Source organism: Zonotrichia leucophrys, chromosome 5 (assembly GCF_028769735.1).
Source record: "Zonotrichia leucophrys gambelii isolate GWCS_2022_RI chromosome 5, RI_Zleu_2.0, whole genome shotgun sequence".
Taxonomy (NCBI): Eukaryota; Metazoa; Chordata; class Aves; order Passeriformes; family Passerellidae; genus Zonotrichia; species Zonotrichia leucophrys.
Window position 1 is genome coordinate 47028993 of NC_088175.1, and position 24723 is coordinate 47053715.

At 40.6% G+C, this 24723-nt stretch overlaps 1 protein-coding gene across 5 annotated transcripts in view; it reads left to right on the plus strand.

Annotated features, from left to right (window-relative positions):
* Positions 1-1307: 1307 nt before the first annotated feature.
* Positions 1308-24723, plus strand: part of AMPD3 (adenosine monophosphate deaminase 3) — a 31520-nt gene continuing 8104 nt past the window's right edge. For 2 of the 5 annotated variants that reach the window (XM_064715110.1, XM_064715111.1), the window contains exons 1-10: positions 4727-5003; positions 5292-5517; positions 7944-8139; positions 8536-8701; positions 10731-10950; positions 13383-13512; positions 21314-21508; positions 21756-21887; positions 22797-22960; positions 24118-24244. In XM_064715110.1, the coding sequence (XP_064571180.1) occupies positions 4733-5003; positions 5292-5517; positions 7944-8139; positions 8536-8701; positions 10731-10950; positions 13383-13512; positions 21314-21508; positions 21756-21887; positions 22797-22960; positions 24118-24244 (1827 nt within the window). In that variant the 5' untranslated portion in view covers positions 4727-4732. Of the gene's footprint in view, positions 1542-1787; positions 1998-2050; positions 2229-2402; positions 2600-4726; positions 5004-5291; positions 5518-7943; positions 8140-8535; positions 8702-10730; positions 10951-13382; positions 13513-21313; positions 21509-21755; positions 21888-22796; positions 22961-24117; positions 24245-24723 lie in introns of those variants that run through there. The other 3 variants (XM_064715114.1, XM_064715113.1, XM_064715112.1) reach the window with 3 other exon arrangements.

Here is a 24723-nt window from a genome sequence, read left to right on the forward strand (position 1 = left end):
TGTAGGTGCCAATGGAAGAGTACAAACAACAACATCTGTGTCTATTTCACCGTCAGCTCAGTGTTACTGCCATTCCTCAAGGATGCATGTGAACTGTTCATTAGGAGAGCAGAGACTGGACAGGAAACTGGACCCACCAGTCAAATGTTTGCTCTTAGGTAATTGACCATAGTAATTGTTTCTGCAAAATATGAGAGCACTTGAAGTATTTTCTTGTTAATTTGCTGCCATTACCCTACCCTTACAATCCACCCTGCTCTTATTAGAGATCTTGCAATAGTATTTTCTTAATGCCTCAATTACTGTAGATGCATTTACTCAGCTATGATCTCAGTTTGCTTTTGAAGTTTTCCAATTTACTACAAAAGGGAAGCTCATTTAAATACTCATGGTCACCTACAACAAGTGCCCTGTATCCTATACACTTAGGGATTTGTACTTCAGCGCTCCGAGAAGCCTTTTCTTTGCTAATGCATTTTAAGTTCTCCTTTCTAGCTTTGCCAACGTGTGAGCTCACACTGCAACGTTCTCTCTCTTCACTGGGGGCACATGGAGCTGCCCATTTGTGTGTAAGAAAGCTGAGAAACTGTTATCTCCCAAACCGTTATTTTTTCACTGTGGTTGGCACAAAGTCAGCATGAGACAGAACTCTGCCAAGCTCTTGCATCCCACAGAAGAGATTAAATCAAGTGCAGAGGCAAGGCTGATGTGCCAAGCTGAGGACAGAAAACCAAAAGGCTGTGGGACACCTGAATCCAGCAGGCAGGGCAGAATAATGATATGATGGACAACAAGCTTAACCTTCCAGACAAACTGCCCTGATAGCAGTTTGAGCAAGTTCAGACACCTGGCTGGGAGAAAGGAAAGAAGCAGAACTAACAGATCAGGAATTAAGGGGTGTATTGAATGGCCAGCAGCAACAGGTGTGCTTTACTCACATCTCAAATGGGCAGGGCAGCTGTGAGTCACAGGTACAGACACTTACAGTATGAGGTTTCCTGGGTGGCAGATATTTTTTCAGGGTGTTGCCAGCAGCAGCTGATGAAGACATCCACAGTTACTGTGGGAAAAGCACGTACATGCAGCATAAGTCCTTTTTCCATGCTGAGAAACAATGCCTATTTTTGTAGTATTGTTTTTAAATATTTCGTTTATTATTATGGCTGACTCATTTTTGAATTCTTTGAATTGCTATGTGTCTCATACAACAGCTGTGGCCATAATTCTTACCCTTTTTTATGACCACACCAAGAAGAAGGGGCTGCCACTTGTCTAAGAATCAAAATATCCGCTCTTCTTTGCAACTCAGACTTTTGGGATGGAAAACTCCTTTCTTTTTACTTCATTTCTTCACTAGCTGTGTGAAGTAAAGGAGTTTCCAAAGCCAAAATCCCCTGAGGTTTACGCATGGAGCATTTCTATGCCTACCAAGCTGGAGGGACACAGAACTACCTGATCCCTCAGTTTTGGGACCTCTAACTCTGCTCGTCTTTTTACACCAACTACCTTCACTCACTGCATTCCCAGTGCTTTCCGGCATGGTAAAGATACTTTTATATCTAAATGTTTTCAGGTTAGTCTCCAAGTATTGCAACCCAAAGTCACAAAAAACGTCCCTAGAACTTTCAGCTTCAGGGCCCAGAATCTCTCAAAATAAGGTCAAATTATTTTACATATTAATATCCTCATTCCTGCTGAGTCACGCTGGGTTTGAGCTTCAATTATTTACTTTGGCCTATGTACCCGGAAAATTTCTTGGGGTTTTGTTTGTTTATTTTTTAATATAGATGAGCACCTGGACCGCGTTGCTACACTGAAGGGCAGACGCTGTTGAAAACACTTCTGACTGGGACACATCGCCAGCAAACTTACCGGCTGTCATTCTGCACTGGCCTCACGACTTTCTGTTCTCGAACCCAAGTTCTCTACATTAAAGTGCTTTTGGAGGAGTTTTGAAACAGGCGCTCGGGAAGCCGGCACCGCTGAGGCGAATCCAGGTGGGGCTGAGCTCCTGCCCCTCCTTCCCTGCCTGCCTGCCTGTCGCGCCGGCTGGGGGCCATGTGACAGCGCGACTTCTGCCTTCAAGCCGCCGAAGGGGAAGGGGAAGGGGCCACACTATCCAGCTGCTCTGGCAGCCGCTGAGGCCGCGGCCCCCCGGGGGAGGCGCCGCCCGTGCCCCGCCACAAGTGCAGCCGGCGCCCGGAGCGACAGCGGCGGCGCTCACAGAGGTACGGACAGGGCGCCCTGCCCGCCGCTCGCCCCCCGCGCCGGGGCGGGGCCGGCCGGGGCAGGACAGGCCGGGGCAGCCCCCCCGCCCCGCGGGCTGCGCCCCCCGGCCGCGATGCAGCCGCCGCGGGGGCAGCTGGGCGGCCCGGCGGGGCCGGGGGCGCGGCGAGCGGGCTCCTCCGCCCGCGGGCCATAAAGGGCCGGGCACGGGCGGCGCGGCACTGCGGTACCGGGCGGCCCGCGGGTGGATGCGGCAGCGGGGAGCGGCGGCAGCTGGCGGGAGCGGCTCCTCCCCCGCCGCCGCCTCCTCCTCCGGTGGCTCCGGCCGGCGGCGGCCCGGCCCTGCCCAGCATGGCTCTCCCGGGGGCGCTCGGTAAGTGCCGCGCCGTGCCGGGCTGGCCCGGGGCGCTGGCAGTGACCTTGGGCTGGAGCCGTGTGGGGCTCCTGCGGCGGCAGCGCCCGCGGGCCCGGCCGCACCTGCTCGCGGTGCTGGGATGCGGCGGTGCCCGCGGGGCTCGGAGGCGGCTCTGGCATGTGTTTGGTATAGGTTCTAGGCCGTTAAATGCCTGATCGATAATTGCTTTTTAAGTAATCATTCTATCTATTAATATTTTTTTTACTGCAGCATGTTTCAAGCTTTCTTTTCTTCTGTATAGGTGCAGACCTAATGAGCAACCAACCTTTCTATTAGATCGAGATTTTTAGGAAAAGAGCATTTACTGGGTGGCATTTATATCATTTCCCATCCCATAAAAATATCTAGTTGTTGCTCACCTTGGGCAAAGGACAGCAGTTCAATAGAAGGATACTGGATACAAAAGCCTCTTCCAGTTCAGGATGGCACAGCTCACACAAGTATTGCTTGAGGTGCCTCATGACCGTTTTAGGTTTATTTGCCTCGTTTCAGTGCCATGAGCTAGCAGTGATGTGGGTGAATGTACATTTCAAAGTATTCTGTGTCTTAGCATCTTATGCTCGACTGGAGAGCATGAGCTTGGGTTCTGTAAGAAAGAAAAAAACCTTTGGTGTCAGTAGAGGATTGAACTTCCATCTATACTCTCTGTCTCTTCACTACCATATTGTAAGGATTTAAAACACAGTGTTGTTTCTCAGGCAGCGTGTTTCTTACTGCATTTCTGTTTGTGATCACAATTCTCTAGGAAAAAGCTCATTTAAACTAGGAAATTGCTCAGCATTTTCTGCTCAGTCAAAAACTCATTATTTCACATTGTACTAGTATTGTTAGCACTCTTACTGTAGTTAAGTAAGCATAAAGGGAGTTTTTCCCTGGCTGAAGCAGCCCAAAAGGCTCTTGCTGCTGGCAGCTGCATGTGTAGCAGGCTCTGCTGCTGACAACTGTGTTCAGTGAGGTTAGGAGACAGACTCCCATGACTTCCTTGGCGGTTGATATTGAGAAACCAAACCTAAGTTCTGATGCTACTAAGATATGGTAGTGCATTGTCACTGAATTATTCAGCTAAAAATATATGTATCTTTAAATTTCCTATGTAGTTATACTTGCTTTTACAAAGACTTTACAAAGACAAATACTAATTGCAAAACAAATACTCTCCTGTACAGAAAACAACACAGTCAGATCCACAGCTCTTTAAAAACAGAGATGCTTTTCTTTGGGGATGTGAATGGGTTCTTATAAAATAAGAATGCAAAGTAATGTAGGGGACCACTAAATTGCTGTGTTATGGTCCAATTTAATTCTTGCCACCTTTTCATACTACATTTGCTTTTAGAATAAAAGCAAAAATGTTCTCAAAGCAACTGTGAAAACCGGTGGACATTAATTAGAGTCTTTTAGGCTGAAACCAACAGGATCACATATCAACACTTGAAACCTGCAGCATGCCTACAAAAAAATTGTAATGGGGGCCCTGATAAGTTGTGCCTGGAGAGATAAAAAACTGCCACGCTCCATGCTTCCAGGGTATGTCGTTATTTAAATTAAAGCTGTCTCACAAAATACACTTGCATTTTTCTAACCAAAAAATGGTTAGAAATTCTGAAATGCCAATTTTGGACCCAGACTTCACATTCTGGCAGTGCTTGGATCCATTTGCTGTGACATGTTCGCAGCTATTTTTAACTTATGTAATAAGAATTTAATCTTATTTGTTATAAACTCCATCATACTGAAGGCATTCAGAAAGCTTTATAGTACACAACAAATAATGCTGGTCTGTAGCTTATCAGCACTGTGTTTTTTCCTCTCTGGAATGCTTCCATTTGTGCTAAATGCACATTCTGGATTGTATGAAAATGGGATAAAAGTAAAGCCAGGAGACTACAGAAGAAACAATAAAGATGGCATTTTAGTAGTGATACTAGCATAAAAGGGAAATATTTTATGATGAAAGCCTAGCTACTTAAAATTTTAAAACATAAAACCTATTCTTTTTGAAAAGTAATATTTAAATGCCAAGTAGAAATGGAAGTCCATGACCTATGTGCATGCCACATGCATTCAAAAATGTGATATGAACTACTACAAATGGAAAAAAGAGTCACCAAGTTAACTGTAGTACCTTTGTTCTTGTTGTACAACTATTCCTCTTCCCAGCAGTTCTGTGACTTTCTGATTTGTGCAAGGGATGGGGAGAGGTGGAAATGTACAACCTTCTTTTCTAACTTGCCTGTTGGCTTGAAGTCACTGAGCAAGGAAGAAGGCAAGCAACTGAGTGAATGTGATTTCCAGGTTCGGTGCAAGGACACACAGCTGAGTATCCATTGTGTCACAAATAAGTGTCTGTTTGACTCTTCAAGTAAGTGGAATCTCCTGGTAAATCTCTACATAAATTGCTTAGAAATTTTTGTGGGTATACCACAAGGTTCCTGATGCACAAATTAGCATGGCTCCAAAAGCAGAGCTGCTTTGTGGTTCTTGTGTACTGCATGCTAGTTTAAATTCTGCAGAGCTGTTCTACTTTCTTCTGATTTTGCTCCAAGCTCGGAATTTTGATAGGCATACCATGGAAAAACCCCCAATCTCTTGCACATCTTCCTCATCCCTCATGCTGTAGCCCTAACTTTCTCACCTGTGCTCCTCTCAGGCGAGATGCCCCGGCAGTTTCCCAAGCTGAACATTTCCGAGGTGGATGAGCAGGTGCGGCTCCTGGCAGAGAAGGTGTTTGCCAAAGTCCTGCGAGAAGAAGACAGCAAGGATGCCTTGTCACTCTTCACCGTGCCTGAAGACTGCCCTATTGGGCAGAAGGAGGCCAAGGAGAGGGAGCTGCAGAAGGAGCTGGCAGAACAGCAGTCTGTGGAAACAGCTAAAAGGTTTGTTCTGTAGTTGCTTTCTTCATTGAAAAGAGTTTTTGAAATGAGTTTGAGTTAGTATTGCAATACCTGGCAAACAGCATTCTGCCTCTTACTGCTCCAGGAGAAAGGTCAGCAGAAGGCACCAGGACCCCCCTGGGATGTCCTTCTGTCCTGTGAAGGAGGTATCAGATGGGCCCCAGGGAGCTTGGAGTGGTCAGGTTGTCTCAGCTCTGTTCCCAGCAATAGCACAGATATTGCTCATGCAAATTTAATAAAGAGCATAGCTGGGTAGAAATGAACAAAACCCTAGGAATCTTTAATGTAAGAAGAGTCAGAAAAAGAAACACTGCCTCCTCTTTTTCTAGTTTCATTAAGAGAAACAGAAAATTTTAACACAGAGAAAATGACAGTGGCATGATACTTCCTTTAGTCTCTGCAAAAATAGATGAAAGCAAAGAATTTATATTTAAGATCAAGGGGTAAGGTGAAAAGTGGTATTGGCATAATGAGGTTATTTGTAGGTTTTCTTTACTCACAGAGATAAAATCTAACCACTGTCAGCCACAAAAGTGCACATTAAACAAAAAAAAAATTGCATTCTACCTTTGGTTTACCCATGGCTTTAATGAAGGCAAACTTGCTTGTTTGTGAGTTTGAGGTGTTTTTTTTATTCTGTAAGAGAGGCTGCCTTCCCCTGATGTCAGCCTGTTCCAGTGTCTTGCTTCACAGGACTGCTGGGCTGTTTCTGGAGTCACATGAGCTCAGCAGCAGCCTGACACCAAATGGGCTGGACGTGTACAGACTCTTCAAAAAGCAGGCAGGCAAGAAAGCATTTGAAAGTGATAGCTAAACACATGTACCTGGTTAGCTGCAGAAAGACAGTTGGGCAACACTTGGAATCATGTTTCTGGAACAGAAGGGAGAAGAGTCAATTTAGTTAAATTAAGGTATGACTCACTGATGATACAAGCTGAGACTTTGGGTTTGGAATTGTGCAAGTGGATTTCCCAGTTGGCATGTTCATAGACATAAACAGGCACAGAAGGGAAAACCAGATGTTTCCAGTCAAACAAATGTTTGGTATATATTTCCTCCTGAAGTAGTCTGTTTCATTTTTAATTTGGAAAATTTGTCTCACGGAAACAAACTCAGGTTTTGTACAGGTTTAACTGTAGGAAGAGGTATTATAGGTATTTTGTTTACATGCAGGAACAGAACAAGTGTTCATCCCTGTCCTGCAGGACTGAAGGGACAGTGACACAAGTACAGCTTGTGCTGTTTCCAGTTTCAGTTGATCAAACACTGCCTTTCAAAACTGATGCTGATTTCCAAGGTGGCTGCAGATGGATGAAATTTGGGTGTTAATTCTACCAGCACTGCATGTTCTTATTCTTAGGAAGTAATATGAAGCTTTAGAGAATGTTCCAGTGTTCCTTTTTCTTTGTTAGTGATTCTTACTAACATTTTAAGGTTTTGGTATCTAACTTGGAAAAGTAGGGACTATTTCAGTGCAAAAGAAATGGTTATCACAGGTAGTTTATAACATACTATTTATATATTATATAAATATTTAAAATACACATGAGCACATTTAAACTGAGTAAGGAAAATTAATTCCATCTTCAGAGATATTCTAATTACTTCATTGGAAAACACAGCGTTCTTTTTTAGCTGGTTTATCTGAGGGGCACATCTATCATAGCTTTCATGAGAAAAGGCAGCATTTTTAAATTTATGTGAGTTCCACCTGAAGGGAGGAATGGACTTGTGTATCAAAGCCATGCTGTGGTATCACTCTGATAACTACATCAGCCTTCTGCTCAAGTGTCATCAAACACTGCCTAAGGAATAAATAGATGCTCCTCCTTTTCCTTAAGAGTTGAACTGAATGACTGTATATGAAATTTTGTTGCCTACTCTTGTCTGACAACTAGATGAGCTTTAGGTCTTGCAAGTTTTGGGAAGAATGGGAAGTGTGTGTAAGAGCATGATAACTTAGAACAATTTCCATATGTAGCATTGACTTGTTTCTGTCTGATCCTTCATGAGTTCTGATGCTGTCAGTCTGTAAGAATTGACCCTTACTGAAGAGAGCACAGTGATCACCTTTTCCTTCTGCACAGTCACTTCTGCTGAAACTGAAGTTGTGAGAAGTGAAACAAAAACCTTAGGGTATCTTAGAGTGATTGTAAATAAATTGTGGCATATTGGACTCATGTAGAGGGTAAATGCAACTTGTGTCTGGTGTAGATTATGTGAAATGTCAATACAAAGAAGGTTAAAGCACAAGTACTTTCTGAGCAGTGTTTTTTCTGTGGTATGAAAAAATCAGTATTTTTCATTAGTAAAATTTCCTAGGGGGTGATTTTGCTGTAATCAGTTTTCCAGTGTATTAAGTGTTTTATACCATGGCTTATTTTATGTTTTATACCATGAATTCTTAGGAAGAAAAGTTTCAAGATGATTAGATCCCAGTCTTTGTCATTACAAATTCCACCTCAGGAATGGAAAGCACCACCGGCCAAACCAGTCCTGTCTCCTGCAACGCCAGTTCTTCCAAGTGCTTTTGTGCCAGTCCAAGTGCCATACGATGTACCAGAATTCCAGAGAGTTTCAATTAGTGGGGACTACTGTGCAGGGGTAAGAAACTATTGTTTTCTCACTTTCTGTATCTAGAGGGTGTAAAAAAGCTCCCATATATGTACATCAAGTGTAAAATGCCAATATGATGGCTCTCTGCAACAAAATCTAAATTGCTTTCTGAATACAGGGATTTGTTAGACAGTTAGAAGTTAAGGTCAGGTTGTTTTATACTCTTTTTAATAATAGATCTGATCAAAACATAATCAGATGTTCAATAAATAGGTAATATACAGTAGAATAAAAACATTTGTCTGTGTTTTGTATATTGTGTTTGGATTCTGCTTCTGTCACTGGCTTACTGACACCTTGGGCAAGATCCTTATGGTCAAGCCCCACACGCTTCTATGCTAGAACTGCTATTTTTCCCAGTATTTATCCAGGTTTTCCTTCCAGGTTACAGTGGATGACTATGAACAAGCTGCCAAGAGCCTGGTGAAAGCTCTGCTCATCCGAGAGAAGTACTCACGCCTTGCCTACCATCGCTTCCCGAGAACAACATCTCAGTACCTGTGCAGCATGAGGGATCAAAAATGGAAGGTTGAAGATGAGGTGTACCCCGGTGAATAGCCTTTTAAAAATATTCAATTATGTTCTTAGAAATTCAAACATTATTTTAAAATACAGAATTAAATCCATGCAATACTGTAGTAAAGGAAAGTTGTATTTTTGTGATGATAGCTTCTGACTGTCTTTGTAATTTATTCCATTATTGAGTGGAGAATCACTAACAGGCCTAAGTTATAAATCCTGTACCTAATTTGGAACTTTCAAGCTGTCAAAACCTAAAAACCAAGACTAGACTGTTATTGATTACTTTATTTCCTAAGCAAATGGGATGTTAAGTAGCATACTTATGCTCCCTCAGGAAAAAGCTTGTATGGCTGTGGTTTAAAGTGAAGTCATTCCTCCTCATCTTGGCATATGGAACTAAAAGGGGTGATGAGCTCATCTACATCATAAATTGAAGCATGATACAGACATGGCAGTTAGCAAGCCCTGAGTCAGGAATTTCACAGGCAGGCTACACTTGCCAGGTCAAGACTGGAAGCTGTGGAGTCATATTTGGTGGGCATTCTGCCTGGGTAAATAAACTGATCTCTCAACGAGGCTTATTAGGTTGAACGTATTCCCCCACTATGTGTGTCACAAATTATTTTTGTCTCTTAGGTGGGTTGTGTCTTGAAAGCTTTGCTTGTGCATTAAACTGTTTGCACTGCTCATTTCTGGATTAGGCTGTGAGGAGCAACCTTTGGTCTGTACAGATGGGCCACTGTAGATGTGTCCATGGTGCTGACAACTGATTTTCAGTGTTGAAGTGACATTTTAAATCAATTACTGGCTTAGTGGTTGAAAGAGGGTGACTAAATATGTTTTCAAGTGTTTGTTTTCCAGGAAGAGTGTAAAGAGGACAGTATACTGAATATTCAAGACAGGGAAGATATTTTGGAACAGCTGCCAGGGAGATATTTCCAAGTTATTATTAGGTTAATAACTTTCTTAGAGTTATGATTTTAAACTTGCAACACAAAAAATGAAATCTTGTTACACAATGTCTTAATTAGCAGAAGTTTGAGCTAGATAGTTATGAATATTAGAGATAAGGATGGTATCAGTTTATAACATACTGTGATAACATCAGGTGATCTAGATGAATAAAAGGACTGGTAATTGCTTTTCTGTGGTGGCTTAACTGAACAGGTAAAAGAAGAAACTCCTTAAGACTGAGCCAAAGAATATAGTTCAGTTGATATAAATGCAGTCAGGACACTTTGTGCTGGTTGCTTTAATAGGATGTTGTAAAAGAAGTGATGATTGTCATTCCTGTTATGAACAATGTTTGTTCACACTAGTTAAATCTCCTTGAAGTGTGTGTGAACTTTTTAAAGGCTTTACAAAACTGTACTGAACAAATGTAATTGTGCTTCTGGTACTTTGTGATTTTTATTTATGATCAGAAGGCCACGAGATAAACTGGGTTTGTATTGTACAATTTTTGGCTTTTATGCTTCTTGATTCTATTAAATTCTTAAAAAAACCTCAAACAAAACACTCACCCGAGAAAACCACATATAAACAAACCAACCCCCACAAACTAAAAAACTCCAATCAAAACACAACAAACCCAACTGATTCTATGCTTAAATACAAACTTCCAGAATTGCTACAGTGAGTCAGAATGTGAAAAGAAAATAATGAATGTGGGTCTGAAGACATCAACTACTTTATTGTTCAATAATCTCAACTGTACTTCAACCATCCTAATTTAAATATTTCTGCCAACTCATTTTCAAACTCATTCCAACACACATTAATAAAGAATAGCATTAAATCTGCATGCATTGGTTCAGAGAACTCTAATAACATATAACATTTGAATTAAGGTAGGCCCCTTTAGAGAGGGGCTGCAAGTAAAGCCTGTCAGAAAAAAGCTTTGTTGTAACAGCAGATTTTTATAGTAACTGAATGTGATTTTAATATACTGAGATCTGTTAGAAATTAAGCTTTACAGAAGCAGTAAGTTCTTTCTGTAGTTCTTTTGCTTTTTGTGTAAGTTATTTCTTCTAACTAGAATGTAAATTTGTTTTCAGATTTCCATTCACCCCCAGAAGAAAATGAAGATCCTTATAATCTGGATGATGCTCCAGACAATTTGGATTATGTTATCAAGCTGAAAGGTGGCATTCCCTTTGTTTATGACAGCAAAGAGATGATGGAGCTCAATGAGCCTCGGAGTTTGCCATATCCTGACCTGCAGACCTACACCCTTGACCTGAGCCACGTTCTTGCTCTAATTGCAGATGGCCCCACGTATGTTCCTCTTTTGTTACTCTGCCCCTTCAGGCTGCTGCTTACCTGTGGCTTAGTACTTCTCACTTCTGTGACATTTAATTCCTCAGCATACCCATTCTATAGTAATGTTTTGTTTTGCCTTTCTCAAGCATTAATGCACAATGAAAAATCTTAAAAGGAAAAAGTACAATGCCACCTATGGCTGCCTTTCATTTCTTTGGTTTCTTAGCATCAACCATGGCAAAAAAGGGGTTAACAGAAAAACATCAAGAAATTGGTCAAGTGTTTCCATTCAAGTCAAATCTGACCCAAACTTCTTGAAGCATGGGAACTGAAACTTGAATTATTTTTTTTAAATTTAATTTTGGTTTGGCCTATGCAAAACCTGAGGTTTTTAAACAGTTGTCCTAAATTCCTTCATGTCTGTTCTGCTCTAGCTGCTTGAAGAGAAACCCCGCATATGTAGAGCATACACATCAGCAACATAAATATTGTCTGATTTGTTCCAGATGTTAATTAACTCTCCAATGCTGCAAAACTGACCTATGTATGCACAATCAAAATAACTCCAAAATTTCCCAGAAGCGCCAAATTCCTGTGAAGTCTGTAAAAACTAGAAATGCAACAACTATAGTAGAGTTTTAGTCAGTGACACTTATGACAAAGCAATGTCCTTGCCTAGTGCATGATGAAAGCACGTGCATCCAGTTTTAAGTTTACTTCCTGGCTGAGCATTGGAAACAGCACATCCCTCATGGCCTCAACACCAGGAAAGGAAAAGAATCCACTCTAGGATGGAACTGAGCAGGAACCTGAACTGTTCTGAGCTATTTGCCCTGTGTGCCAGCACTGCATTGCTGATCCTTTGCCTGGGAGAGATCATCACTGACACTGCGGCCAGTTAGCCCCCACCTGGTGCATTCTTTCCCCTGTCTGTCAGTCTGTCTGCTTCGTGCAGTGACAGTGGCAGAACAAGCCCGGCCCATTCCCTAAGCCTTTTCTCATGAGCCAGCTCCTGTGCTTCTGCCAGCCTTATCAGCCCCAAATCAGTGCCAGGCTTTGGTTACAGAGCAATGGGCAAATACATTCCAGTTACAGGGTGTTACATTCCCAGACAGACAATGAAGATAAAAGGATGAAGAGAAAAACCAGAAACAAGAGTCATGCTGAAGGCCCTTCTGCAGTTTGCATGGAAGCCTTAGACCTCACGGTTGTAACAGCAAGCCCTAAGTAAGAGGGGCTGTAGTAGGACAAGTTAGAACACTCAGCACTGTGGTGAATGTAGGTCACTCACCTGCTCCTTTCTCTAATTCAGAGTAAGCTTTTGCAGGCTTGTCCACATTCTCTAATAAAGCACAACCCAAAAGAAAAAGGTCTTTCCCACAATCCTGTTGCAGGAGCTCTTCTTTTGGTATTGTTTACCTGTTTGCAGCAAGTGCTTTCCTGTCATTTATGCCCATTGCATGTGGGGCTGCTCAGAGATCACGAACCATTGTTCTTTAATCTTTGCTGCTGGTAAAGTGATGAAATCTCACCCCTACTCCTCAGGCTTGTGCTCTTTAGGACAACAGTATGACTTAACAGACTTTCTGCATAGACAAACAGATGTTGATTAGTATTGGGTTCTGTGAGACTGGGTTTGAAACAGACTTCCAAAACCATAATGGGATTTGTGTTCTATTGAGGAGAGATCGGCAACAATAATGCAGGAAAAAGAAGGCTATTACATTAACAGTGCTACCAAAATATTGTGGAGTCAATAAGAATTGACAGATGGTGAAGAGAAAAACCATGTCATTGGTTAAAAATAGAAGGAGAAACATGACAGAAGATGAAAGTGAAGATGGAGCTCTGAGTAGGCAAGCAGGAACAAAAAAGCATATTTTCTATAAAGGGCACAAGAAATTATTTTGGAAAAAAGTATTTCTATGCAACATACATGTTCTCAAGACATGAAAGATGAAAGCATATTGGATCTTATCTTGGCTTCTCACATTAAATTGAAAAAGCAAATAAATTTGGAAGATTAAAAAAAAATTCATAATGAGTAAGGCTGGATGACAAGTGGTTTCTGTTATACATGAGAAGATTGTTCTGTTGGAGGTACCATTTTAGAGAAGTTGCAATTGACATCCATTTGATTATAGGTTTCATGCTTTGATCATTATTACTAAAAGGACTGCAGTTTATGTACAGGTATAGTGATGAATACTTGGACAAGTTGAAGGACATAACATGGTTATGTAGAGTTCTGTTAGAGATCTCACTAATAACTTTGGTCTGAAATTTGCTTACATTTTTGTTAACCAGTAGGATAAAAAGAATGGATCTGTCTTGGACCTCATAAAACACCCCAACTTTGTTTTTACTGTGGAAACTCTTATGTTCTTTATGAATTTGAAATACAACTAGTTTTAAGTTACAGTTCATTTTTGTGTTTGCTTTTACAGAAAAACATATTGTCATCGGAGGCTTAACTTTTTAGAATCTAAATTTAGCTTACACGAGATGTTAAATGAGATGTCGGAATTTAAAGAACTGAAGAGTAATCCCCATCGAGACTTTTATAATGTGAGAAAGGTAAGTGTGACAAGGATTAAAGGCATGACACTGTTTTTAGTAGGAGTTCCAGCAGTTTTGCTTTTCTTATGGGAGGTGTAGATGACATGCACAAAGTAGTGTGTGCATACCACTCAACTGAATTAAGTTATTTTAAGAATGTTAATGTTTTTCTACATGGGAGCTCTCCAGGAAAATGAACTTGAATGTGCGTGGGTTAATTGGATTATGCTAAACTAATTTGTTTACTTATTCAGAATCAAAAGGGCTTAATTGTGTGTAGATTGCTTTAAAAGAGTGAAACAGAGTTAAGCAAATGAAGCTCACTTGGATTATGAATAAAAATATCCTTATGGAGGTTTAATTAATTTTAATGAACTCAGAAGACATTCAAGTGCATTTTTCTGCTTTCATGTAGGTACGTCCTACTAGACTGTAGTAGGAACAGCTGTATAGATTTTAGATGATAATTTCATTTCATATTGAAAATAGATGTTTAAATACATGTCAAAAGACCTCCCACAGAAACTAAACTGAGGGTTCATGTTGCCATCAGTATCTGGTAAAAAAAGTCTCTGGTATATTAAGTAAAAAGATTATTTGAGTTGTAGTCTTGGCTCCCTCTGAGATACACTGGGCTATAATTAGGAGACAGGTAGAGGAATCAAGGAGCTGATTTAATTTCCTGACATATTTCCTGACACCCAAGGGAGCTGCATTCCCTTCAAAGCATGGAAGCAACAGTGTTAGGCTGCTTCCCTTTCCTGAAATGGAGAGGAAGTTACTGGAGTTACTGCTTCATTTTGATAGGCGAAATTTCTTCACAATTGTTGCTGGTGGTTTTAACCACTTTGGGTCCATTTTGCATTGTTTCTCTACACAACTGGAAGAGGTAATTCTCTATTTTGCATCTTCAGGGTTTACCAATCCTTCTTGTTAGCACTAGCTCATCAAAAAGTCCTCTTGGCTTTTCCCTATAATGCTCAGTGTGTTTGCTGGCTAATGTTGTGGTAATAAACTGTCCCAGGGTCCATCACAAGCATGGAAGCAGATGAGTTGTCAGGTAAGTTCTAATGGATTTCACCCTTCTAACTGTTAAATGTATGGATGGGAGATCTGTCAGCTAATTCACTCAGGTGGCAGAGACTCAGCTCCCAGCCTGACAGTTTTCTTGCATAACCCTGGAAAGACATTTGCTACGTGCCACATTGAGAGAAAACACTTCAGTAGCTGACAGAGACTTTAATAATAAAACACATGGTGACTGAGACATGCAGAGGTGTGGATTAGGTGACTACCACAATCAGTTTGATTAGTGATAAGTTGTAATTAACAGGATTGTACTTGCTAAGTTCAGCTTTTGATCTAGAAGCAAATGTTCAATGTCTCTGGGCATATCTTAATTATTTTTTAATTATCTGCTGTTGAATAAGCTACTCTACAAAAGGATTCATATTGCTCAAAAGCCCAAAATGCATGTTGCTTCCCCTCTGGCAATGAGCACGTTCCAGAGAGCAGGAACCAGCCTGCTCTGCTGTGCCAAAGACCATTCCTACTGCCAGGTACTGCTTGAGAAATTCCTGCTGTACACAGTTCATCTTGCCTGAAGTATTTTTGTGAAGCAAGCTCACAAGTAGTACTTTTCCGGAAAGTAAACTGGATTGTAGACACAATTCTTGTAAGCCCCCAGATGATCTTCTTTTTTCCCTGTGTTTTGCTAACCTCAGTAATGTTTGGAACTGTAACTTCCCTGGAGTGCTTCCTTGTTAATAACAGTATCAGCAGTGAAACATTTGAAAGCCACACTTCTCAGCTTCTGTTTTCAAGATGTCTCTCTGTTAAGTCAATCCTAAGTGCTTACTGCTCACAAGGAAAGGAAGGAACAGGATTCACCTTCCCAAAGGCTGGTGGTGAAGTTGTGTATCACCTCCCCCAGACACAAGTGTGGAGGTCCTGGTACAATCTGCTTATATGAAAGAGCCAAAGTAATGGCTGGAAAATGCCAAAATTAGAACAGATATGAATGGAGTGGCAAGGTCAGTCAGTGAACATGAACTGCTGCATTTAGAAAGGTGCAGTAGAAGGCTGCCCAGGATCAATTGCTAGTATGACAACCAACCATTACTGGTTTTCCCCTGCCTCCTGCCCCCTTCCCCACTTTTTTCCTGATTTAATAGTTTTCCTCCAGTGAGATCATCTATTCTTAAAACCCAAGACAAGGCTCATCTTAAATAAGGGATATGCATGTTTATATCTTGCATATTGAACTTAACTGAAATGCAGCCCAAGATATGTTTTGCATAGTTTTGCAAGCTGGACCTGGAAAATTGCCCTTTACTAAGGACACAGGTATTTCTGTAGACAGACAAGAACCCACAGGTGGTGAGACAGTGTGGCTGGCTGCCCTTGGCTCTCCACAGGAGGTGAACAGCTGTCTGTGAGGAAAACACTAACTTTAGAGGAGACTCTTGAGTCTGCCATCAGAAGGATTCCTCACATCCTCCAGCTGATGCACAGCAAAGTGCAGGCAACACACATTTCCCACATAGCACTGCCTGCATGAAGAATGAAATGAAGGAACAAGAGTTTAGCTCTATGGTACAGAAACTCAGAACTGAGTTTGTGTACCAGGGTGTCTTGTCCTATATGTGAGGTTTGTTTGAGAAGGGCTTCCTGTAGACCTCTGTGCCCAACAGCCTCAGATAATTCAGAGCAGACACTTTTTTTTTTTTTTTTTTTTTAATGGTGAAGCCAAGAGATTTTTTTATCCAACATTATTTGCTGCCTTTGTAATGGATATCCATGTACTGAATTGGCAGGTGTCCTTCACTGCAAATAGCTTTGATACAGTTTCTAAAGATGAAAAAAATCCCAGCCTAAGCCTCTTTGGATATTCTTCCTTTCTATAGCCACTATTTCAGTGTGTCAGCAAACCAGACCTGAGGATATGTCCTAGCAGTGACTTTTACACATCACCTTCCTGCCTGCAGGCTCACTAGTGCAGGTGCCCAACCTTGTGTGGGAAGCTGTGCGTGGGAGAATGCAGTTTCTGCATTTACAGCCCTACTGAATGTTCACTGAATGTCATTGCAACAGCTGCTGTGACATCCATTGGATGAGGGCGTTGCAACCGAATTTTTATTTTTTTAATTATTGGTTAGACAAAGAGGAAGTAAATTCTAGCTGTTTTTTATGACCACAGAGTTGAAATACCACTAGTTGTACTTGTAAGAAGGAAAGTTAGAGTGGGGTTAAATGCTACTAAATTCTATAGATCTCAAAAAATACTGAATGAAATTAGCAGATGTCTGCTTTTTAAATATTTGATTACAAGCCTTGTGAGTGAACAGTGAACCTATACCTCATCTTCTCTGAGCTTTGATTCATTCTAAGTTTGCTTATTTTTGGTTTCTTTTGTTTCCCTCAGTAGCTACTTAACTGACTTAGGTGATGAAATAGTTTCATCATGTAAATGACAGTGAATGTGAAGACTTAGGGGTTAGCATCAGATCCAAAGGGAATGTCCCTTCAGCATGACATGGAATGGTGCCTTGCCACTATTAGCTGGCAGCAAAGCTCTTATGCTGTTGTGCTTTCAGAGCTCTGAGTGCTGCCTCTCCCCTCCTGCCTTGCAGAGATGCTGAGGCAAATTCTTGTCTCTACCCTCAGTCTTGCAAGTGAGCACAAAATACAATCAGTGGTAAAGGCACCAATGATTATGATGCAAAAATTTTGTTGAGACCATAAAGAAAGCTTTTCCTCTCTCTTTCAGTAATTAAAAGAACACGAGATTTTCTCTTCACAGCAGTGTATTTCTGTATTTGTGTGAATACAAACACTCGGGTTGGATTCTGCAGCCAGACAAGAAGCTGGATATGCAGGGATCCTCTTCTCATCTTTCCTGTTTCTGGGTTGCTCTGCATGGCATAAATATGAATTAGACAAGCTCCCAAGGAGCTCTGCACAGCTCTAGGGACTATTTCTGCTGCCAGGAGCATTCCTGCACTACCTGAGGACAGAGTATTTTGTGCCTCTGCCTCTCATGCCTGTTAAAGAACTGCAAGGAGAAAATCAATCCCACTGTATAAAGCTTTGCATCCTGTCAGAAAAGCTGATGCAGTAGGAATGTATTGACGAGCAGGGAATCTAGCAGTGGGATGAGGAATGATTCCCCTTCACATCAGCACCGAAGTAAAGCGTGCAGAGGATTCGGTGTCCAGTTCATGCAGCCCATAGCTATTGGGTTAGAAGTATTTATACATGAAAGTGTATGTGTTTAGAAAATGTGGCAGTTTGCAGCTGTGGATGCTACTAATCCATGCCCTGGAGAAGTTCAGTGTTATTAAAAGGGCTGGCCTTGGCATTTCTTTTTGCTGTATTTATCAGTCTGAATCTAGCTCATATGCTCAATTCAGTGCAGCACTGTCTGTGATATACACAGACAAGCATCCATAAGACAGATCTGAGATGGAGCTTTTGTGGAGATCTGAGTGACAGTGGAAGGAAAGAGGAGGAATGCAGGAAGAAAAGGGAGAAGGCAGAGTGGCTGAGGGAGGCTGGTGCTGCTTAGATGTGGAGGGCAAGGAGAACTCTATCAAGCTGTAAGTTGTACACAGTAGGAATCTGCAGAGAAAGAAAGCCTGGCTGCATTACATGGAGAATTGCTGAGTGAAGGGAATTCTACCATCCTTTAAGTGCAAGGAAGCTGATGTCCACCATCACTTGATGATGGAATTACAACAATTTAACCTTTATGTAAACAACTGTTTCCTTTTGTTACAAGGGTGAGTTCACTGAAGGTATAATACTGTGTTCCAAGACAGGCTTCTGTCAGTCATTCTGTTTTTCTTTCCATGGAAGATTAATGTGACCTTGAGAGAAAGGTTTTCTGCTGGGGGAGGGGACAATAAGCAGTGCAACAGGAAATCTGGTTAAGGGAATGCAGCCGGGGTTTTTTTCCACTAAGGAGAAACTAGGCTGGAATGGCACTAAAGTGAATTTGAAAATGGAAGGAGAATGTTTGCAAATAGAAACAAATAAACCTTGTGGTGGGGCTGTGTTACTCATGATCCAGAAAAGCATCAGCTTATTTTATGTATTGTACGAGGAACAAAATAGTAACATCTTAAACTGGGAGTGGCTTTGTCTTTTTTGGGGAGGGAGGAAGGAAGGAGGCAAAGGGGTTATTTGTCAGCCTTGTATGAATTCAGTCTGTTCAAATTGTTTTAGTAGAAGCCTTTCATAATAAATAGTAATAAAATTAGTAACAATATTTTAGCATTATAACATTTCACATAATAATAATAACGATAATGACAATAACCTGCCTAACCAAATCAGCCCACTTAAGCTCTGCCTGAGGATTCTGTATTCAGATACTTCACTTAGGTAGGATTGCACCCTGCATGGTAAAAATGTACAAGAGCATACACACTAAATATGTGCTAGGGTAGTTCAAAGCTCAAGTCCTTAAAACCTTCCAAAAAGTTGCATTTATGCTAAAAATAAAATAGAGAAGAAAAGCTGTGTGATACTCTTATGACTTTAGACTTGAGTCTTCTATGACTTTTTGTTACTGAAGTTGTTGTTTTCTTAAAGGTCAAATTATACTGGGTAGTAAAAAAAGGTAGCTAAAGTAGTGAATATTCTCTGGAAAAAGCATGAAGGAGATTCCAGAAGGGTCTCTTAACTTTTGGTGGATATGTATGTTTAGGTTGAAGGAGGAGGAGGAGGTAAAAACAAAAAAAAAGTAAATATATAAAGGCAGATCTTTGTTCTCAGAATAAACCTACTGTGGTTAGCTCAGCTCTAGGGCTGTGTGTGATGTGTTCGTGGGGACTGGAGAAGATGTCACAGGAGCTCACTGAGCAGCAAATGCACACTCCAGAGAATTATTTCTCAACAGGAAGCAGGATTTTAAAAGCAACGTGATCTTTGCACACAAGCAAACAAAAGAAACAAAAAGCCTCCTTGCTTTCCATCCTTGTCCTCCTAACAGCAGTGAATTCATGCTGATTTACATAAGGAGGAAGTGCTGTGTCTTGTTTGTTCTGACTTTTTTCAAGACTCATTAATTCCAGTAGCTGAGCCACTACTGGAACCACTGCATTCTGAAATTCAGTAAACTACACTTTTTCAGGGTCCCTGTACCTGTATTTTCTGTTTATGACTTGCTTTCATTAGCATTTAAAGCCTGGTAACTGCTGTTCACTGAACAAGTTGACCAAGCTCAGTAGTATTTCACTGCTCCAGGAAGAGTTTACAGTAAACACCATTAGTGTCTAACCCAGAGAAGGTTTATTAACCTGAGTAAGCACATGTATAAAATGCACTTGGGCTCAAATATCTATACAAGTACTCTGAGGAGAGTGATAATACATTGTGTGGAGGTGTGTTTACTGTTTATACACATCATTGTTTCCTGTGCATTAATAATGTACATTATGCTCTGTACTTTGAGACAGCAATATGTTTCTTGCTTTTTCATTTAGCTTTAATGTGTCTGGTATATTTGAATTAGACAGTGATTAACAATTAAATGTTTAGGATTCAGTTTTATGTCCTGGTCTTTATTTATGCTACTGACATTCACAGGGTGAAGCTGCAACAATTTGTGTATATATAACATGGAAATAAAATGACTCCAGGTGCCAAGTGAAGCAGTGGCATTCCTGTGGCCTGAATGTCATGGCATAAACCCAGGTTTACACTGCAGGAGGGTGGCTTATTCATGTGCTCTGTGATGTGTTTCCTGCTGATCCTTAAAAGCAGATAAGGATGTTGATTAGTTCTGTTGGCAGAATGTGAAACTGCAGAGTCACTGCACAAAGGGGAATGTGTTGGGCTCACTTTTGTCCTGTCCATGTTTGCAGTTTCCTGGACAGAGGAATCCTGCATGAGAGTCCTTTCAGACATTTAGGTTCAGTGGCTCCTTATAGCTGGCTTATCAGAGTGTTTGGTTTATTTGAGAAGTTCTTTTAGTGTTAACTAAGGACTTACACAGGGAAAACTTACATGACAACTCACCCTCATATCTTGTGAGTTGTTTCTTTGGTTTGTGTTCCAATAGAGGCTGCTCAGGTAGCAGTGCAAGCTTCTGAGCAAAAGCAAAGAAGACCTGTGGAAATAATTTGTTTCTTGTCAATACTTTATTTGTCAACAAAACCTGAAGGAGTACTCTCAGCCCTTCTGTGAATTTGCGCTCCCTTACTGTGTGAAGAGATGTCTAAGAAAAAAGATCTGAACAGTCTGTCAGTGTTATGAGTTGCTGTATTATAATTAAACTTGGAAAAAATGGTGACAAAAATCTCAGATTAATATTCTTCAGTACTAGTGACCTAAGATGTTTCAAATGGTTGAAATATCATTGAAAAAATGAATTCTGCTTTTGGAAACAGCTGAGAATTCCAAGTCCCTTCAGTCAATGAGGATAGTTATAACCACACTGTATAATTAGAGAGGCATTGTTGATTCATTAATGAAGTAAAAGGATACTAAGGGGTCAGAGTGTCCTTTAAGGAATATCAAGTTTAATCTGAACCCAGGGTCAGTGATTAGCACTTAGAATGTATCTTGTTGAAAATGTTCCTATTTAAATAGGAAACTACTAATTGAGGGCTACTTTACTTACAGTTCTCCTTACCAACTAATTCAACCAAAATCAAAATCTCAGGGTTCTGAAACATTTTGATTTGCTTAGGCACTAAACCATTTGTTGCTTAAGGAATATTTTATAAGGCTTTACTGTTGTCAGTGACATAGATACTTTGCTAATTAAGTCTATGTAGATGGATGATAAGCATAAATAACCTTTTGATTTCAGGTTGACACTCATATCCATGCTGCTGCCTGCATGAACCAGAAGCACTTACTGAGGTTTATTAAGCACACATATCAAACGGAGCCCGACAGGATTGTTGCAGAGAAAAAAGGCAAGAAGATGACTTTAAAGCAAGTCTTCGAAAGCCTTCACATGGACCCCTATGACCTCACTGTAGACTCTTTAGATGTCCATGCAGTAAGTCTAGTGAAATGACAAAACAAATGGGAAAAAGCTAAGTTTTCCAAGTGTAAAATTCTAGTTCCTACAATGTTTGCATGATAACTTACTAAATCAGAATTTGATTTCGTGCATTACAGTGCATGTTTGAAAGAAGTTATCACAGGATTTTTTTTTTCTGTGCCTTTTAATGTTGGGCAATTTGATTTATGAACTATTGTGTGTTCTTAAAACTATGGTTATTTGGGTCTTTTTCCTCCTCCAGGGACGTCAAACATTCCATCGATTTGACAAATTCAATTCCAAGTACAATCCAGTTGGTGCCAGTGAGCTGAGGGACTTGTATTTGAAGACTGAGAATTATATTGGTGGTGAATATTTTGCTCGGATGGTCAAGGTAAATAAGTTTCAAGCTTTTCCAGCTGTAGAGAAATGAAGGTTTGTAATAGATTTGTCATAATTGCATACAGACCTAACAGTATGGTTAAGTGATTCCAAGTATTGGGCTTGCTCCAGCAGTTCCTCAGAGGAAGACGTTTTCTCTGCTAAGCCAGCTCCTGCTGCTTTCTGAACAGTTTTATGAGGTAGAAACGTACACATAAACTGTGTATGAGTTCAAAGCTGAGTTGTGGGTAGTTTTAAACTAATGGAGAGAAGCTGAGGGTCAATTCACTGGTTTAGTATTTTGTTAGGATTTATTTGGCTACTGACAGTTGCTAGGGAAGGAGCTGGTAGGGAAGTGTCTCTGCATAAATCTGCATCTGCACATGCATGCAACAAGCTTCAAATTAATTTCTTATAACAAAAAAATTAGTAGTTTTTGTGATGTAGTAGATGTCAGCTCTTCTTGAATATACAGAAGTATTGTCTAAAAGTAATTGCTGTAAAACTGCTTGCTACCATAGATTGTGGGTCAGATTCTCCATTGTTCTCCATTGTATTTTATGCAGATGTTTGCTGTAGTTTATATAGTCTAATTCTGATTTATCTCTTTTAAAAGTAGGTTTGACAGAGGTTTTAGTAAGGACTGCAGAAGAACATTGTGCTTTAAAAGGAGGTGTTAGAGTTATTCCCAGTTACATGTACAGTTAAGTTATATTCACATGATATTTGAGGTAGCTTGCCTCAGTAGAGTATTTAGATGCCTAAAATAAAACAATAGATTGAAAGACAAGGGATTCCCCTTATCTTTAAAGGATGCCAATACAGTTATGTTTGCTCTGAGGAAAATGCAATGATACATATATTTCTAGCTGTAAATGATCTCAGTGTCCATATTAAAGCAAATATATTTATTACTTACTAGGAAGTAGCCCGTGAACTAGAAGAAAGTAAGTACCAGTACACAGAACCCCGCTTATCCATTTATGGACGGTCTCCAGATGAATGGCTGAACTTGGCAAAATGGTTCATTAAGCATAAAGTTTATTCCCCTAATATGCGCTGGATAATTCAGGTTCCCAGAATCTAGTAAGTAATCAGGAGCTCTTGGTAATCTTAATAGTTTGAAATCATACCACGGACTTAATTTCTGATAATATTTAGATGGCTTATTAGCTGTCCTGTAGTTCTATTTATAAGCAATAGCTTGGGAGATTTATTTTTGACCATTGGTGCAGTTTTCCTGACAGTCTGGGGGTGGAAGACAGGAGATGGGGATTGAATCTACTCTTTATGAAGCAATTCAAAACTACTGTTAATTATTTGTAGGTCTGAAGACATTGAAACCAAAAATTACAAGTGGGTGAAATCAAGCTGCATTCAAAGGCCAATTAAAATACAATTTAGTAATAAGAATAAATCAACTCTTGAATTCCATGAAGGAGTAGAAAATGCTCTGTCAAATTGTTATCATCAAGTTTAGTAACTAAATGACAGTGAACTTGGAAACAACCCAGACTGATGATTTCCAAACTTAAATCTTTGTCGGATCTTTTCAGTTTTTAAGCTTCCTTTGGGACTTAATTTCTTTGTTTCCAATACTGTGTGTTGTAATACAGTCTCCCCTGATAATTTTGTCAGACTTAATAGCTGAGCTTCTTGTTTTGAAAAGTCTCAGTTGGGGTATGAGTAGAGAAGGAGCTGTCACAGTCACATATATCCCCCCAGAGTGTGCTTTTCACTGGGGAGAAAGTTTCTCTCCTTCAGTTTCTTACATGGCAATTTCTGCCATGCATGGCACAGTCAGCACTTGGAATGAGCCATGCACCTAGTGGCACATGGAAGTACTATCCCTTATTTCTGAGGTTCACCAGAGCACAGTGTTCTGCTTTCATTTGGAGTAGTTACAGCTTTAGGAAACAGAATCCTTCATGAGAGGTGGCTCATTATCTTCCCTGGTAGTAACTGGGTGTCTGTGAAGGACAGGGTCACTGCTCTGAGGCAGCATCTGCCCCTGCATGCTGTCTCTATTTTTGGAGCACTTGAGAGCTTCAGTAGAGCCTGGATGAAGCAGAGTGCCAGGCAGTGCAGGAAACAGAGCACAGAGACAATCTGCCCCGACATAAACTTTGAATTTCTGAATCCTGGTGGAACTGAAGCTCTAGAATGTACACAAATAACAGAAAATACAAAAGTGAAGGACAATACAAGCTTATTAAAGAATGTGTCTTTTTTTTTCCCTTCAGTGACATATTTAGGTCCAAAAATATTCTGCCTAGTTTTGGGAAGATGTTGGAGAACATCTTTGTACCTTTATTTGAAGCAACAATCAATCCCAAAGACCATAAAGAATTGCACCTATTCCTCAAATATGTAAGTATGTTTGGGTTTTCCTTCTCATATGAAATGGACCTCTACTGCTCTTTTTCTGTTCCCATACACTAAAAAAGTTTCCTTCTCCACAGATTGCTTGTGTTATTATTGACTCAAAACCCTGACACATAATTTAGTACAAGTCTGTGTGAGGTCCTATTGTCGCATAACCTGTTTGTTTCCTCAGAAACAGCTCAGCAGCTATTTATTTGTCCTTTCATTAATGACCAAAAATGTTTACATGCTCTTGTGCATCATCATCCAGGATGGGCACTTTGAGCTGATTCTGAACTGGCCTCCAAGAAGGAGGCAGCTGGAAGGAAGCTTTGTGTGGACTGTGATGGATCTCAGGAGAGAAGTGGGATGTTGCTGCTGGGACAAAGATAACACAGACATTTCTGAGTGTGCCTCAGATCACAGCTCTGAGGTTTGCTGGGAACCTCTTGCTTCCAGCTGCTTATCAAAGACAGCAGATGAGT